The 14,514-nt window shown below is 44.0% G+C and overlaps 1 protein-coding gene across 1 annotated transcript in view; it reads right to left on the bottom strand.

Moving 5' to 3' along the window:
- The window catches only part of LOC308038700 (tau-tubulin kinase 1-like), a gene marked incomplete at both ends in the record, with an annotated part of 31,972 nt that extends 17,937 nt beyond the window's left edge, over positions 1 to 14,035 (bottom strand). The window contains 3 exon segments of the mRNA XM_080341475.1: positions 9,847 to 10,405; positions 13,015 to 13,190; positions 14,021 to 14,035. Of these exon segments, the coding sequence (XP_080197601.1) occupies positions 9,847 to 10,405; positions 13,015 to 13,190; positions 14,021 to 14,035 (750 nt within the window).
- Positions 14,036 to 14,514: the final 479 nt, after the last annotated feature.

Below are 14,514 nucleotides of genomic sequence, written 5' to 3'. Positions count from 1 at the left end.
CCTCCCAGGGCACAGTTTCTCCCACTCTGAGCATGTGACCCATATTCTTTGTATTCAAAACATGACCTTGTCCCTGGCTAAATGCAATAATTAGTTTGAATGCAAGCAACTCATCAAATGATCCAGACCTTTATGCAGAGCTGGCCTGCATTATTTTATGAAGTCACCCATTTTCCTGCCACTGCGAACTTTCTCCTTAGTGATTTCTTTTCTCTTCTTGACAACCATTAAAGGCACAGAATAGTGCTGAGCTAAGGGCAGGAGTTCAGGAGTCCTAATGAGAAACATCACCACTTCTGAGAGATAGCAACATATAAACATATTTTGTTTGGTTAGTTGGTTTTCAATTTATTAATAACTTTAACTAGAAGAACGTCTTAGTGAAGTCAATATAAATCAACCATCTTTATCAATCAGACTTTCAAACTTAGAAGAGTTTCAAGTTTACTTGGCAAGAACAGTTTTATATATAGACACAATGAGTAGCATTAGATTACTGCCCTTTAAATTTTATGTATGGAGCAACTTATCAGCTAGTCATTGTTTTTGTCTAAGGGGCAGCTTAGAGTTTGTTGCCTTTTCTCGCTAGTGAAACTAAAAATGGATTTTTAAAAAATAAAACAACAGAAATTTTCATTCCTTAAAATTTATCTGGAAAAGTGAACACCAGTGTTTTGGAGACTACGAACTAAAAGTTATTAAATTTACTGATTTTAAATCTACTTCTTTCACAAACTCCATTTTCTCTGGAATCTGCTGTTCTATTTAAGTCCCTACTGAGCATGGAAAAAATAACATCAGAGCAGAGTCTACTCAAGGAAATAATTCCTTCTCATGTCGCTTTGAGAAAGGCAAAGCCCTGCTCTTTCTGGTGTATGGGAATTGCGGAAGATGGAGCGAGGAGGAGAAATGTAAACACACTCAAGTGACCTGCAGCTGGGGTATAAAGAAAGCACATACATCACGCTAATTGTTTTGGTGATCTTGTGTGTTTGACAAGTAGAAACTCTGTATTAGATAACACAGGCCTGAGAGAAACCCTATGGCACCTTATAATGTCTGAGATTCCTGCTTTGTTTTGAGAAAGAGCCGAGCACAGCTAGAGGCTGCGTCTGCTCTCAGCCTTGAAATATAGGCAAGCGCAGCCGGCCTAGTGATCTTCTAGCTGGGCTGAATCACTGCAGCGCCTGCATCCCTGCTTGTCTCACCTCTGCATGGGAGCTTAGGTGCCACTTCGGAGATCCTCCAGTAGAGAGGTAACTAAAATAAAGCTTGCTCTTTGCAATTGTATTCATGGCCTCTGGCTCTTCTTGCGACGTGCCTGTGCACACACTGGTTTCTGTGCTTGACAAGAGAAGAACTGCCAAATAAGACTAGGCTACTGGTAAATTCAGTCATATTTCTGGCAATGCCCAGTGGGTTTTTTAAAAAGAAAACTGATCAACAAATTGCAGGTAAAAATTCTGGCTGGGCAGTAAAGTGTGCTGTTCACTCATGTTCTTGCAGCAAATCAAAATAAATTTAAATTCAAGAATGACTGTGGGAAGAGACCAGTCATGCCTACGCTGAATCTTCTCAATGAGGGTGTGTTGCCCTCTCCATCTCCATCCCTCTACCCAGCAGGATGCTCTGTGGCACGACTGTGCCTGAGCACATCTTGCGGCACACAGACCCACCAGGCCAGGTCCTACGAGCTTCGGCCAGCACCACCTACCCTGTCAGGGCTTGCACTGTCTGGGGTTGCTTACAGAAGGGTGAATCCAAGATTAAGGGAGCCTCAGGCAGAGTAGATGTACCTACAGAAGTCAGTATTTGGAAGGAAGACTGTAACTCCACTGGAAATACCATACTTATGCAGTAACACCTCCATGTCACAACTTTCTTCTAACACCCATACTTATCCCATGCCATTTTCTCATTTGCCTGAGCTTTCTGTATGTTTTCTTGTCTGTATCCTCTGCTTATATGCTTCCTGCAGAATTTTTTATTTTGGACTTGCACTTTCCTAAAGCCCTGAGCACCAGCAATGACCCCTTCTTCTTTAACCTTAACATCCATACTGCCTCTTCTCCCAGAAAACTGGTCCTAAGGCTCATTTCAGTAGAAGATGGTTACTACATTCACTTAACTACAGGTCTTCATACAGCCTGATGTTTTACACTGCAGCTATACTGAGAAGGGCAATATAGCCCTGCAATCTGGGGAAATAAGGATACTTATAACAATTTACATTAACTTTGATCTCCCTTTTCCTCTGAGACTCAAGTCAGTTTTAGACAGGGGCTCTGTATACTAACTGCTTATTTAGGCCACTTATTTCTCAAGTGAGATCTGTTATCACAGGCATTTCCAAGCAAGGCCAAGATGCAGGGCTCCTCTGCCATTGAAAATCTGCAGGTGCCTAAAATTTCTGGAATTTAGAAACAAAGGAATATACGGCTGGATCGGTAAGAAAATCCTTGCTATCCAGCTCAGGAGTGGAGAGCAGACAAATGGGTCCACTGTCACATAACAGAGGCAAAACCAGAGAGACAGAAATTTGTGGTGACTGTGTGGAAACCAAACTGCAACAAAAAGCAAGGAGATTTCCAAAGCCAAAGCAACAAAGAGATACATGATCATAACTCCATAAGAGGGACAAATCCTGAGGTCCTGCCTCAGATGAGCTTCCAGTAGGAGTCTGCCTATTTCTAGATGGAGTAAAACTGCCTACAGATTTGGCCCAGAGTAAGACACCAACAAAGATGCTTGAACCAATTTGCCCAGTGAAGGTAACGCTTGCTGATACCTCCACAGTCTCTCCACTCCAGTCATAATTTGACAATGTTTGTGGCTTGATTGCACGTGTTCGGCAAGGCAGCCCTGCACTTTCTACCCCAAGGTTGCAGGACATGCAAGCGAGTCTCTGAGAAGAGCCCTGGCATTCAGCTCTTTCATATATATCACATGTTCACCATCTGTGTTCTCATCTTCGGCCATGCTCCTACCCCTCACCCAGGTTGCTGGGAGGTTTAGAAAACCAGATGTTTTCAGTCTCTGTGGGGTTTGGCTGCCAGGGCTTTGGAAGTAACAGTACCTTAGGCCGGTGTTGTCTGGGATTCAGTATTGCATTAAGTGGTGACACACTGTGGGCAGGTGGGGATCTATTATTGCATTGTGGAGGCTGCTGCTTCCCTGAACAGGCTATGTTTTGTGTGTGAAGCGGGCCCACACCTGCTGGGGCTGGGACCTGGAAATGCAAAGGACGGAAGGCATGAGTCTGTGGTTTCCTGCCGTGAGGGGCATGTGCCTGCGGTGGGGCATGCGCACGGGGCTGCTCTCCGCCGAACGGCTGTGCTGCATGAAAGTGCCACCAACGTGAGGGTAGTGTTCTGTCTCCAGAGTTGAGGAGGAAAAAACGGAGGACGCCAGTCTTCTCAGGGGGCTGTACCTCGGGAGGGAGTGCTGAGAAGGCCTGTCCTCCTCCAACTGAAAAAGACCAAGAAGAGTGGAGGAAAAGGTGTCAGGCAAAGACTTGACTCGCCCCTGGTTTGTGATGCGCATGCTGCAGGCATCTTCGCCAGCAGATGTAAAATGCCTAAGTGGGGCTTACTTACTGCTCTGCATCTGTAAATTCGCAGGGCACGTATGGGCACCACAGGAGTCTGCCATTACAGGAGGCCTGCCCTGCTCTCCTCAGCCACATGCAGACACAAGCGACACCAGCAGTGTCAAGCTCTGCTATGTCAGTCCCCTTCTCTATCTCTTCAGGCTACCTGCCTCACCTCTCTGTTCCTCTGGCATCACTCATCTGGACACATCATTCGGCTACTCATACATCTTGCAAACAGGTAACAGTCAAAGTCTGAACACACCTGGAAACCATGTGTAAGAGAAATGGTGAAACATGTGGTGCTAAAATGATTATGTGTATTTAAAAGTGAAGGATTCTTAGTTGGTTTTTTTTTTTTCAATAAGTCTTATAAAACTTGCTCCAGAGATTTGGGAAGGTAACTTCGGGAGCTGTTGGTGGACTTTTCTTCTCTGACACTTAAACTGCTGGTCCCCTGATACACTTTTATATTGAGTACTTGCTTCTAGTTTTGATAAGCAGGGGAAAGGCAGCAGCTGTAAAGGCTGGCAGAGTATAATTCTTCTTTCAGCGAGAAATACAAAACACAGAGCCACAGGAGGACATGAGGAGAAGATGCATTCTTAGGTCCCTTTTCTGTTTCTGTGATCATGGGATGGCCAGGAGAACACGGAAAATATACTCACAGAGCACAACTTGTGCAAGGATGAAATTGCAGTCCCTACCTTCCTATATACTGACTAGAAGACAGAGACGTTACAGGAATGACTTCAGATTCTTCACCCTGAAAATGCTAAGTCCTTCCTCTTCTTTCTGCCTCTGCTATGAAACTAGCACTTTCACAGGGGTCAGCAACCTCAGTTTCCAAAAACAGATCATTTTTCCTAGAATTACCTTTTTGCTTTCAAATCCATTCCCTTCCTTGTGCTGCGTGTTTTGGTTTTTTTTTTTTTCAGGCAGTCTCTGTAGGTTTCAAAATGTAACTGGGAAATGTGAAAAGGCAATATTGTATTTTCTTCATCCAAAACAGTTCTCCTTATCTTACTAGAGATGTTGCCTTTGCAAATGATATGAGAAAAAGAACTGAACTTCATCCAGTCTCATCTCTTTCCTGTCACCTTCAATATCTCTGCAGTGCTTTGAGGCAGGTATCTTATCTTCCTAAGTTTGTGGTGGGCATTAAACGTGAAGAGCAATTATTTACAGTCCTAAATGTACTGCATTTCACTGCATAGGTCAGACTCTCAGATAATAATAATGATGTAATACTGTTATACAAAGTATTTGAGAGAGACAAAGAAATTCTAGACAGCGGCTATAATTTGTCATAAAGCAAATAATCTCTCCATAGATGCTGTAGAAATTCAGTCCTGGGTATACTGTTTGGAGGCTGCACAGCTAAGTATACCAGAATTGTTCTTATTACTTTTTGCTCCATGTTTGGGCTCAGCATACTTCATGATTTCCAATGTATCATCTCAACGTGGTGAAGACTTCTCAGATCAAAATTAATCACTCCAGCTACCCAGATGGACCTCCTTCACAGCACAGTACCAAGGGCCTTGCCCAGGCCACGAAGGGGCAAATCGCAATGCCCCATCAGCAAGCGCACTTAGGTATTGCTGCCTCTTGGCTGAAGCTCAGGTTACAGACATGCTTAAATTGCACAGTCAACGCTGGAGGTGCTGTGCCCTTTTATCCCTCTGCCCTTGGCAGAAATCAGGCTGGACCACCTTCCATCAGGCCATTTGGACAGGAGCAGCATGGGAAGTCCTGGAAAAATGTGATGTTGATAGGCCTCCATAGATGTAAAAGATTTAAAATGTAATTAGGAATTTCTACTGAGCTTGAAGTTCCAATTGTTATGACCTGTATATATATAAGGACCATACATAAGAATTACTTCTCTTACAGTATCACTTTTTGTTGATCCTTTATTCCTAACACATGGATGGACAAGGACCCTGAATCTAAAAAGCTTAAGGGACAGAGGACAACTCTACACAGATCCTTCTCCATCAGCTGGCAAGCTCTTCTCACATGGATGGAAGCTGGAAGAGCTGCATATCAAAGAATCACATAATCTACAACAGGCACCAAATGCAGCTCAACAGGAAAGACACTGAGTGAGGGGCAATGAGAGTCTGTCTCCTTCTGCAAATGCCCATTTCTCACCACTGAGAAATGGTACCTCAGGTCTCCTCAGAGCAGCCCATGGACAATGGGACACCAAGACACACAGCACCTTTTCATATAGCATTTTTCCTGTTGCCTTCTTCCCCAGCCTGCCTCTTCTGCCCATGGTTATGAACCTGAGAGCCTGCTGTGTTTTGGTTCTATCCATTGCTTGATTATTTAGACACAATATATATTAATATACTATGATATATATATTTCTATACTATAAACACGTATAAATAATATTTATATACCCAGCTTTTCTTCTTTCTGCCTTGGAGCCAGTGAATTTGTAGTTTCTGTCCTTTCCTCCTGCTGTCTTTCAGCAGGGATTTCCCTTATCACTGCTCCAGTGTCTGGGGACACAGAGGCCACCAGGCCCAAAATATAACCCAGAGAAAGCCCTGCTCAGCTTTCAGTCATCAGTGCAAATCAGAGTTCAGCCAGGTAAGAGACCTGGGCCAACCCAGGGCTCTACAACACATGAGAGAGAGGCTCTACAGATCACCCAAAATGCTTGAGCCCTGTCCTTGTTGTGAGGCAGCCCTCTCCTGTGTCTACGTGTCTTTTTCCAAGGAATAATCATCACCAACTCAAACCAACAGAGGAAGAGAACAGCATCAACACTGTTGTCAATGAAGTGGACATCCCCTAACCAGCCGTGCTGCTCCCAAGGGTATTGGGCAACATCACAACTATAGCATCCCTCAGATGAGGCAATGATGAAGGTCAGGAGCGTGGGGGCACCCATGGGCTCAGCACCTGAACTGAGAATATTTTCTTGGCTCAGTGAGGGTCTCAGCACAGATTTTTATGGAAGAAAAACAGTGATTAGAGGTCAAGTTGGACTCCCAGGTGGAACACTGGAACAGGCTCCCCAGGGAGGTAGTCACGGCTCCAAACCTGACACTATTCAAGAAGTGATTGGACAATGCCCTTCGACATGTGGTGTCAATTTTGGGGTTGTCCAATGGAGGGACGGGACCTGGATGTGACGATCCTTGTGGGTCCCTTCCAACTCAGGACATTCTATGTTTCTGTGATTCTATGATCTGTCCCAGGCAGCCTGTGCAATGTGCCTCTGACTGCCTCCTGCCTTACCCATGGCATTACCAACACAGGTCTTCATGCTGAGCATCCTTGCTTGATCTCTCAGCAGAGAAGTCAATGGCGGGGAATGGCTGGGAAGGGCTCATAAGCTCCTCAGCTCCTGCCCTCTCAGGGTCAAGACACGTACAACTTCAAATAACTCTATTTGTGGCACTCTCCTGGCTGTGGAAGGCTGCCTGTGGGATAAAAGAGGCCTAATGTGGGGAAATGTTGAGAGGCTTGGGACTGTTTAGTTTGGAGAAGGCTCATGGGGGTTCTCACCAACATTTATAAATACCTGATGGGAAAAAGAATATGGACCCAGACTCTTCTTAGTCGTGCCCAGTGAAAGGACAAGAAGAAATAGGCAGAAATTGAAATACAGGAAATTTCATTTAAACATAAGAAAAAGGTTTTTTACCATCAGTGTGATTAAACACTGCAACACGTTGCCCAGAGAGGTTGCGGAGTCTCCATCCTCAGAGAGATTCTGATTGTACGCCCTCCTGAGCAATCCTGAGTGGGACTAGATGATCTCCAGAGGTCCCTTCCAACCTCAGCCATGCTGTGATTCTATGATAATCCAGAGGTGACTGTCTTTTTGCCAGCAACAAGTAATGGGTTATATATTGGAGCCAGAGAACGGAGGAACAGAACAAAGCATGAGAGCAGGGATTACCCATTTGCTCTCGGTTTGTACTTTGCTGATACCAATGGATGATCACCAGTTTCTGGGAGACCAGAATGAGGTCCCAAATCAGTACAACAGGGCCTAGGACCTTAATCATGGTAGGTCTGCATTTAGTGATAATTTTAAAGGCTCAGTTCATATCCAAAGATAAGGAAGATTTACTCATACACACACTATCTGTTCACAATTTCAATCAAACCCAGAGGAAGCCCAAGCCTGAGCTATAGGAAACATCTCTCATTGCTAGTGAGGCGTTCAGTATTTTCATTAGTTAATTCCTTGGTCAAATCATTAGCATCCCAAACAACTGTCCCTCCAACTCTGCCGCACCTAAGGAGAACAGGCTGATGCTTTCCTTCAGGCACCAAGTAATTCTTTCTTTCGGAGTTGGCAGTTGGCTCTGTGACAGCAAATGGAAAAAGAGGAATGACACTGCAAAGCTGTGTATATAGAAGCAACTGAAGGATCCAGAATTCAAAGGATGCACAACTGAATCCTGGCCAGCCAAAGAAGTCCAGTGTTGGTCTATATGTACAAAGTTAGGTCCAGGAGTAACCAGAGAGTATTTCAGAATACAGGAGCAAAAAAATGTTCAGTCAGCTGGAGAGCCAAGGCTGTCTAATATATTAGCAGTAATCATCCACAATCCCATTAATTTACCTTTTTTGCCTGCTTTTTAAGTATCACCGTGCAGGGATAAGCAGCCTTCATACTGTGTCATACCCAACTCGCCCAGTCATTTCTTATAGCTGTATTAGGTGCGGTGGCCAAGAAGGCATCTCCAGCCTTCTTTAGCTATGCTAAATACATCAGTGAAGTGTTCCTGCTGGTTCCTACGGCTGGTTCTTACCAGCTGGCTCTTGCTGTGTTCATCACAACTTGCAGATCTTGCACTGACCAGCCTAATAAGTGTTCAGACAGAGCAAAATCAGACACAGACCCTTTCAATTATGCTGATCTTGCCTGTGCAAGCTCCAGATATCTGTGTCATCCAACATCTCGGCTTCTTACAAGCAAACACCTCCACCTAGGAACCTTGCAACTGGATGCAGTCCTCCTGAGAAGCATGTACTACTATTATTCCATGCTCAGCAGGACAGTCCCACTAGAGCCTGCTATCAGTATTTCTGTCCTTCCTGTAAGTACTGCAGCCTCATACACCTCAGCAAGGAACACTTTGGTTTGATTCTTTTCATACAGTTTATTGCATCAGTCATGTTTTGCTGCCCAAATTAACAGCACTTTTTTCTTGTACCTCTCCAGGATCCAGAGAAGAGAAGAATCTGGTCAAGGCCTGAACAGAAGGATGCTCTTTTAACATGCTCCAGTTCAGTGAACACTCCTTTAGAGAATAAGCTCAAGAGGGAGTAGGACATGGAATTAACAGCTTCCAGAGAGGAACAAGCAGGCTGCCCAAACGCCTGCCACAGGAGGATGTCACTGTGTACATGACCCAAGACTTGCCTGCTCTTATGGATCCCACATTCATTAACCTACAAATACAAAAAGCCCTTGGGAGAACAATTTTATTGTCTCTTGAAGTAAACATTCTGGGACAGCCTTCTTCTGAACGTCTGAGAAACGAAGATTAGACATGACAGAGGAACTCGGAGCCCAACAGTATATAAAGTTTTTCCAGGTCATCTAATAGATTGCCTCCCACTAAAGCCTGAAGTTCTTTGTATCTTCAGAGGACCACAGAAAAAAAGCAAAACCAAAAGAAAAAAGCCCTCTACAACTATCTGGAACAAACAGAGTAGGTAAAGAACATTTCTGTGAGTTCTGCTAACAACAATGTCAATCACAGAAGTAAGGTTGATGTGATGTGTGTGCTGGTTCCTCTGAGCTTTTTATTAGGTATTTAGAAAAAAGTTTAATCTCAGGGAGTTATTTCATGATTTGCATTGCTGTGCCCAATGCTGATGTGTGATTAGAATAGAGGGCAGACACTGCTGTTGCTGCTGAGAAACTATGTGGAGAAGATTGGCTGGCAACACTTGCATACAGCTAAGTGGTTATTAACAAAACACTGTGGTAGAGCAATAAGAGAACTGATTTAAGATACCTACAACCACAGCTGTGCTCTCCTCTTGTCACTGTGCCAAATCAGCTGAAAGATCTTGATAAGAGTGTGTCCTTTGTAGGGGATGTTACTAGCTATAGGGAGCACTTCTAAGTTGTTCACAACATTTAGAAGCACTGTTAGACGCAGTTTCACAAAAGCATCCATGCTTGAGTCACAGACTTCTCCAGTACAGCTGAGGTTTTCTAAGATGATGCTATGCTAGTCAACAAAATACAGACCCAGGGATCTTACCTGTCTCTGAGGACCAGTAGGTTCAGATTCTCGTCTCCTTTGTCGGAAAGCTGGTGCTGAATGTAGGGGAGAGTGGGCTGGACTTCCCATCTGCTGTTCATGTTTACTGTCAGATACTGTTTGAGAAGGTCCTTCATGTCTGTGGGAACTGTCCTCCTCAGTCACAGGCTGCATACCCCGACCTCGTCCATCATGCGTCTTTGGCCTGACTGCAGCATCTCCTCCTAAGCGCTTTCTCTCCTCACCGTCTTCAATAGGTCTCAGTTCCTCAGGCTCCTCATCTGTGGTTCCAGAGGTGCTCGGCTCAGCACCTGGGTGAAAGTCCTTCAGCTCTGTCACCTTATCAATGATAACCCATTCCTTGCTATCAAAGTCCTCCTCCTCTGCAAGTGGTACTGAGCGGAAGGCATTGCTGAGGGCTTCATGTTCCACCGAAGCAGACACATCCATCCTACCACTTGCCTGCCGATCAGCCTGGCCAGTATCAATGGACAGCATCTGGGCTGGCTGGGAGGAGCATACAAGCCGTGATGGAGAGCCAGGTAAATCCATTCGAGATCTAAAGACAGAACATGGAGCCATTAGGCTTAAGCAAAAATATTTCTTTAGAATCTATGTGGCAAAAAAAGATGTTCCCCCTAAAGTGCTTCAGTATGAGAGCCAATGCAGCACCTCTCTTCCTTGTAGATGACAGGATGATAACCAGTTTCCCCCAACAACACCAATATACTCTTAAGCCTTTGGTAAATACTATTGGTTTGTGAAAAAGAAAACACTCCCTAAATCCTTAATCTACTGTCTGACTTAACAGTGTCTCTGCTTGGCTCTTACAACCTCTTCAGCTGCACTATGCTACCACTTGAGTGGCCATTGAAGCCTCTAAGGTGGCCACAGGAGTTCTTCAAAGACAGAAGAAATCTTCGATCCTATTGTGCACAGATGACCCCAAAATACTTTGGAGGAGCAGGAAGAAAATATAGTTAGTACCCTTTTACAATGGGTAGCATAAAGTTCAGCGACTCACAGTCTAAATAGCAGCAGCTTCTCCAGCCATGCAGAAATACCCTCCAAAGAGACCCTGGAAGCTCCCTGTGCCCCAATGGCCCTGGCAGCATCTTAGCAAGAAAAAACAGTGGCATTTCTAGCACTCTACTCCACAGTGGTATAATCCATGCTTCTCATTTGGCCTGCACCTGCTGCTAACTTTGCTTCTCTGTCCACCACAGCCGTTAGCAGCTTGCTGTACAAAAGCAGAGCATCTGCTGGTCAGAAAAAGACAGCTGCAGTGCATTTTACAAAAGGATTTCAACAAAGACCAAACAGCCTTGCAGACTCTTCTGGGAAAAGCCTTCCATGTGTGAGAAAGCATGAGGGGAAACAGAGAAGTGACTGACCATTTGGTGAAGGCTGCTAAGCAAAACTGGGTATCATCAACACAGAGGAAGGTCAGAGCTGAGATGGAAATAACGGCGCTTGCAATGTCAAATTTCTGACTAAGAAAGGGGAATTAGAGAAGGAGGTGAACCCAAGATTGATATAGAGAAAATTGCGAGCAAAACCAAAGTTCTCAGCAAAAGCCATCTTGATGGATCTGAAAGAAGCAAGGTTGTATTTGTTAGTTCTTGAAAATATATTATTGTGAATAGGAAACACTAAGTATACAAAGTAAGAATACACTGTGCGTGATAAGAACTGGATTTTAAAAGCTATTGCTAAAAAAAGTAAGGGAAACTCTGGACTTAGGCAATGTTTTCATGCATTCCCCAGGAGAGGAGAGACTCCTGGAGTGGAAGAATTTACTCCAGAAAGCCAGAAGAATTTCCCAGTGCTGCGATTCAGGTCTGTGTCATGAAAAGTCAAAAATGGAATAATGAGTAGACTGTGTGACAGAGTGGGATTGTATTTGCAACATACTTGGTGCAGGCTACTTGCAAGATGAAAAAATATCTTGATTTTTAAAACAGAAGCTGAGGTAAGAAGGCAGGAGAAAAGGATGTATTTTGGGTAAAACACATTTTCTATATTAAGTTAGCATGATGCTGAGTAGATAAGGAAGAGCTAGAGAAATAAAGGAAGGAGTTGAAAGCATTCAGTGAATATACAGGACTAGTGTTGCTGACTGTTATAAATGACTTCTTTCCCTTCCTGTTTTAAAGTGCCTTTCTTCTGACCAAGGAAAAGAAGAGGTACCAAGACACAAGAATTATTATTCAAGCTCTAAATTATTAACAGCAACACAAACAATCCTTCCTGAATTACAGAGAAGAATCACAGCTTCCTCCAGCCACCCAGAATAAAACAGTACCTAACACACAGGGTAGTGCTGGGGGCTCATCCACTCTCTAGTTCTTTTGATCCTTCTCCATTTCTAGCTATGGCCTCCTTGTGACTGTTCTTCTTGGCTGAAGTCTGTCAGATTTTCTCTGAGAAGAAGGTCTGTCTCCTCCCTGCCTCTTTTAGAGGGGGCATTTCACCAGTATGCCCTGCAACCACAGTCCATGCCTTGACTTCCAGTGAAAAGAGGAAGACTGATTAACAAAGGACATGAAAGGAGTTAACCAGCACCAAAGGCTTGTGTCTTGTAACACGTTCTCCAGGATACAATGCTTTAGAAAGCTTCTTATTATTATTATTATTATTATTATTATTATTATTATTATTATTATTATTGGGGTTTTGTTGATTTTTTTGCCATGCATCTGAAAGTATCAAGTGCAATACTATATGCTGAAAAATTAACATTATTCTTGCTGTTGATGAAAAATAATGAAATAATGAAACCCAGCAGATCAAGATCTGCCAGCTAGCTCTCAGAATACATGGATCCTTGTCTGTATCCTAAAAAGATCCATTGTTCCCTCCCACCTCAGGCCAGCCAAAAGTTTTGTGACTATTTACATTATCTCTGATCTGACCCTTTGCCTTCCCTCTAACAAATGTCCCTTCTTCTATCTGTGGAGTTCTTCCCATCCCGAGACAGAGTAAGAATCATTCCCACTAACTCTCCTTATTAGCAGACATGAGTCTCATCAGAAAGATCATAAAGCCCATGAGCACCTCCAACCAGAAATGAACGTCCAGTGCCTGCTGATCTACTGATTAGATTGGTCTCCACAGTCCTCAAGATGGTGGGTAAAAGCAGTAGGAGGCTACAGAGGGTGAGCAAACCTTCTTTCGTGTAGATCTGCTTTGCCATCAGCAGTGGAGAGGCGTTCTGATTCAGGGCTGTTCACACGGCGGTATCTTAGGGAGCGCACTTGTGCAGTTGGGGACTCTGGAGGCACTCGGACAGGGGAACTGGGGCAGACACCATTTCTCTGCTCCTCTTCCACCATACACTGAGTCTGTAGGAGGTAAACACAGAGAACTTCAAAATCTGACCAGAGACATGGATTTCCCATTCTTCACTGCTGCTCTATGCTTTCTTCCAGGATATAATTTCAGCTGCATTTTCACAATCTACGCAAGCAATGTCTGAAGGAATGCAAGGGCCTGTATGTCCTGGCAATTATCTAATATTAAAACAAGGTATGGATTTTAAATGAATCAAAATATTTAAACATCTTTACAAAGCAGCCTTTGCATTTCAGTTACCAAAAAGAGTTATCATGGGCTAATCTGCTACATATACAAACCCCAACTGCTTATCCAAGATGTCTAAGAGCCCCTGTTTGAAATTTTATTTTATTTTTTTAAAATCTTGGACCTCAAAACAAAGTCCTCCAGGATATATACTACATGCGCATAAAAGCAAGACTGTGACCCTTTAGTTACTCACATTCAGTTTTGAGCAAGAAATTCCCTTCCAATGGCAGCAGCACAACTCTCCTTTCCATCAGAGGTGAAAGGAGACATCATGACATGGGGCTGAGAAGCAGAAACACAATCCTATCATATTAAACTGTCACAACAGTAAAATCCTTTTCAAATTAAAGAAGGTGCTACCACTGCTATATCATGTCCACTTTCTGGAGAGGTGTTACCTGTTCCTTGATTTGACCAACAGTCAACTCTGGCAATTCTTTTAATCAATCATAGTGCCACTGCAAGAGTTGTGCACCTAATTCTAGGATTCTGGGTCACAAACAGGAGGAAAAAGGTGTCTCAACTGTAAGCTGCAAATAGGCATTTTAGTGTAGTTTGGTGGAAGGTAGTAGGAAATGGCAGGTTTTACTGGCTGCCTGTTCATGCCGATAAACAGAACGGAAATACATATTCATGCTTAAAAGCTGGAAGGAGTGCACAGCTGTGCTGATTCTTGTCAAGGTTCCGCGTGTTGCGCAGTCCTGCATTTCTCATGCGAACAGATGCAAGGGAGCTCTGCTAGGAAAGGAACAAAGACAGTCGCAGGCAGTACTGAATGCTGCTCCGGGGTACCTCTCCCTCTCCTATGGCAAATGCTTCACAGTCGCCCGAGGAAAGAGGCTTAGCAAGATTATCCCTGATCTATAGCTGAGGGCAAACACTTGTGTGCTTGTGGGAGATCATCTGTCTTTCCTGTAAGTGTTGGAGAGTTTCGCTCAGGTCTAGTGTGCTCAAGCTCGATAATCAAGGCCTAGGATACCTGCAGAGCAGTCCCTGCTTGTGTGGAGACAGTGTGCCTGAAAGTCTGTGTTCTTTAGCGCCTGCTGTATCTATCCGTCGCTCCATACGCGTGTGAGTCCATGT

Source organism: Nesoenas mayeri (genome assembly GCF_963082525.1).
Source record: "Nesoenas mayeri genome assembly, chromosome: 3".
Lineage (NCBI taxonomy): Eukaryota > Metazoa > Chordata > Aves > Columbiformes > Columbidae > Nesoenas > Nesoenas mayeri.
Note: the sequence above shows the minus strand (reverse complement) of the source record. Positions and strands in the feature narration are given on the sequence as shown.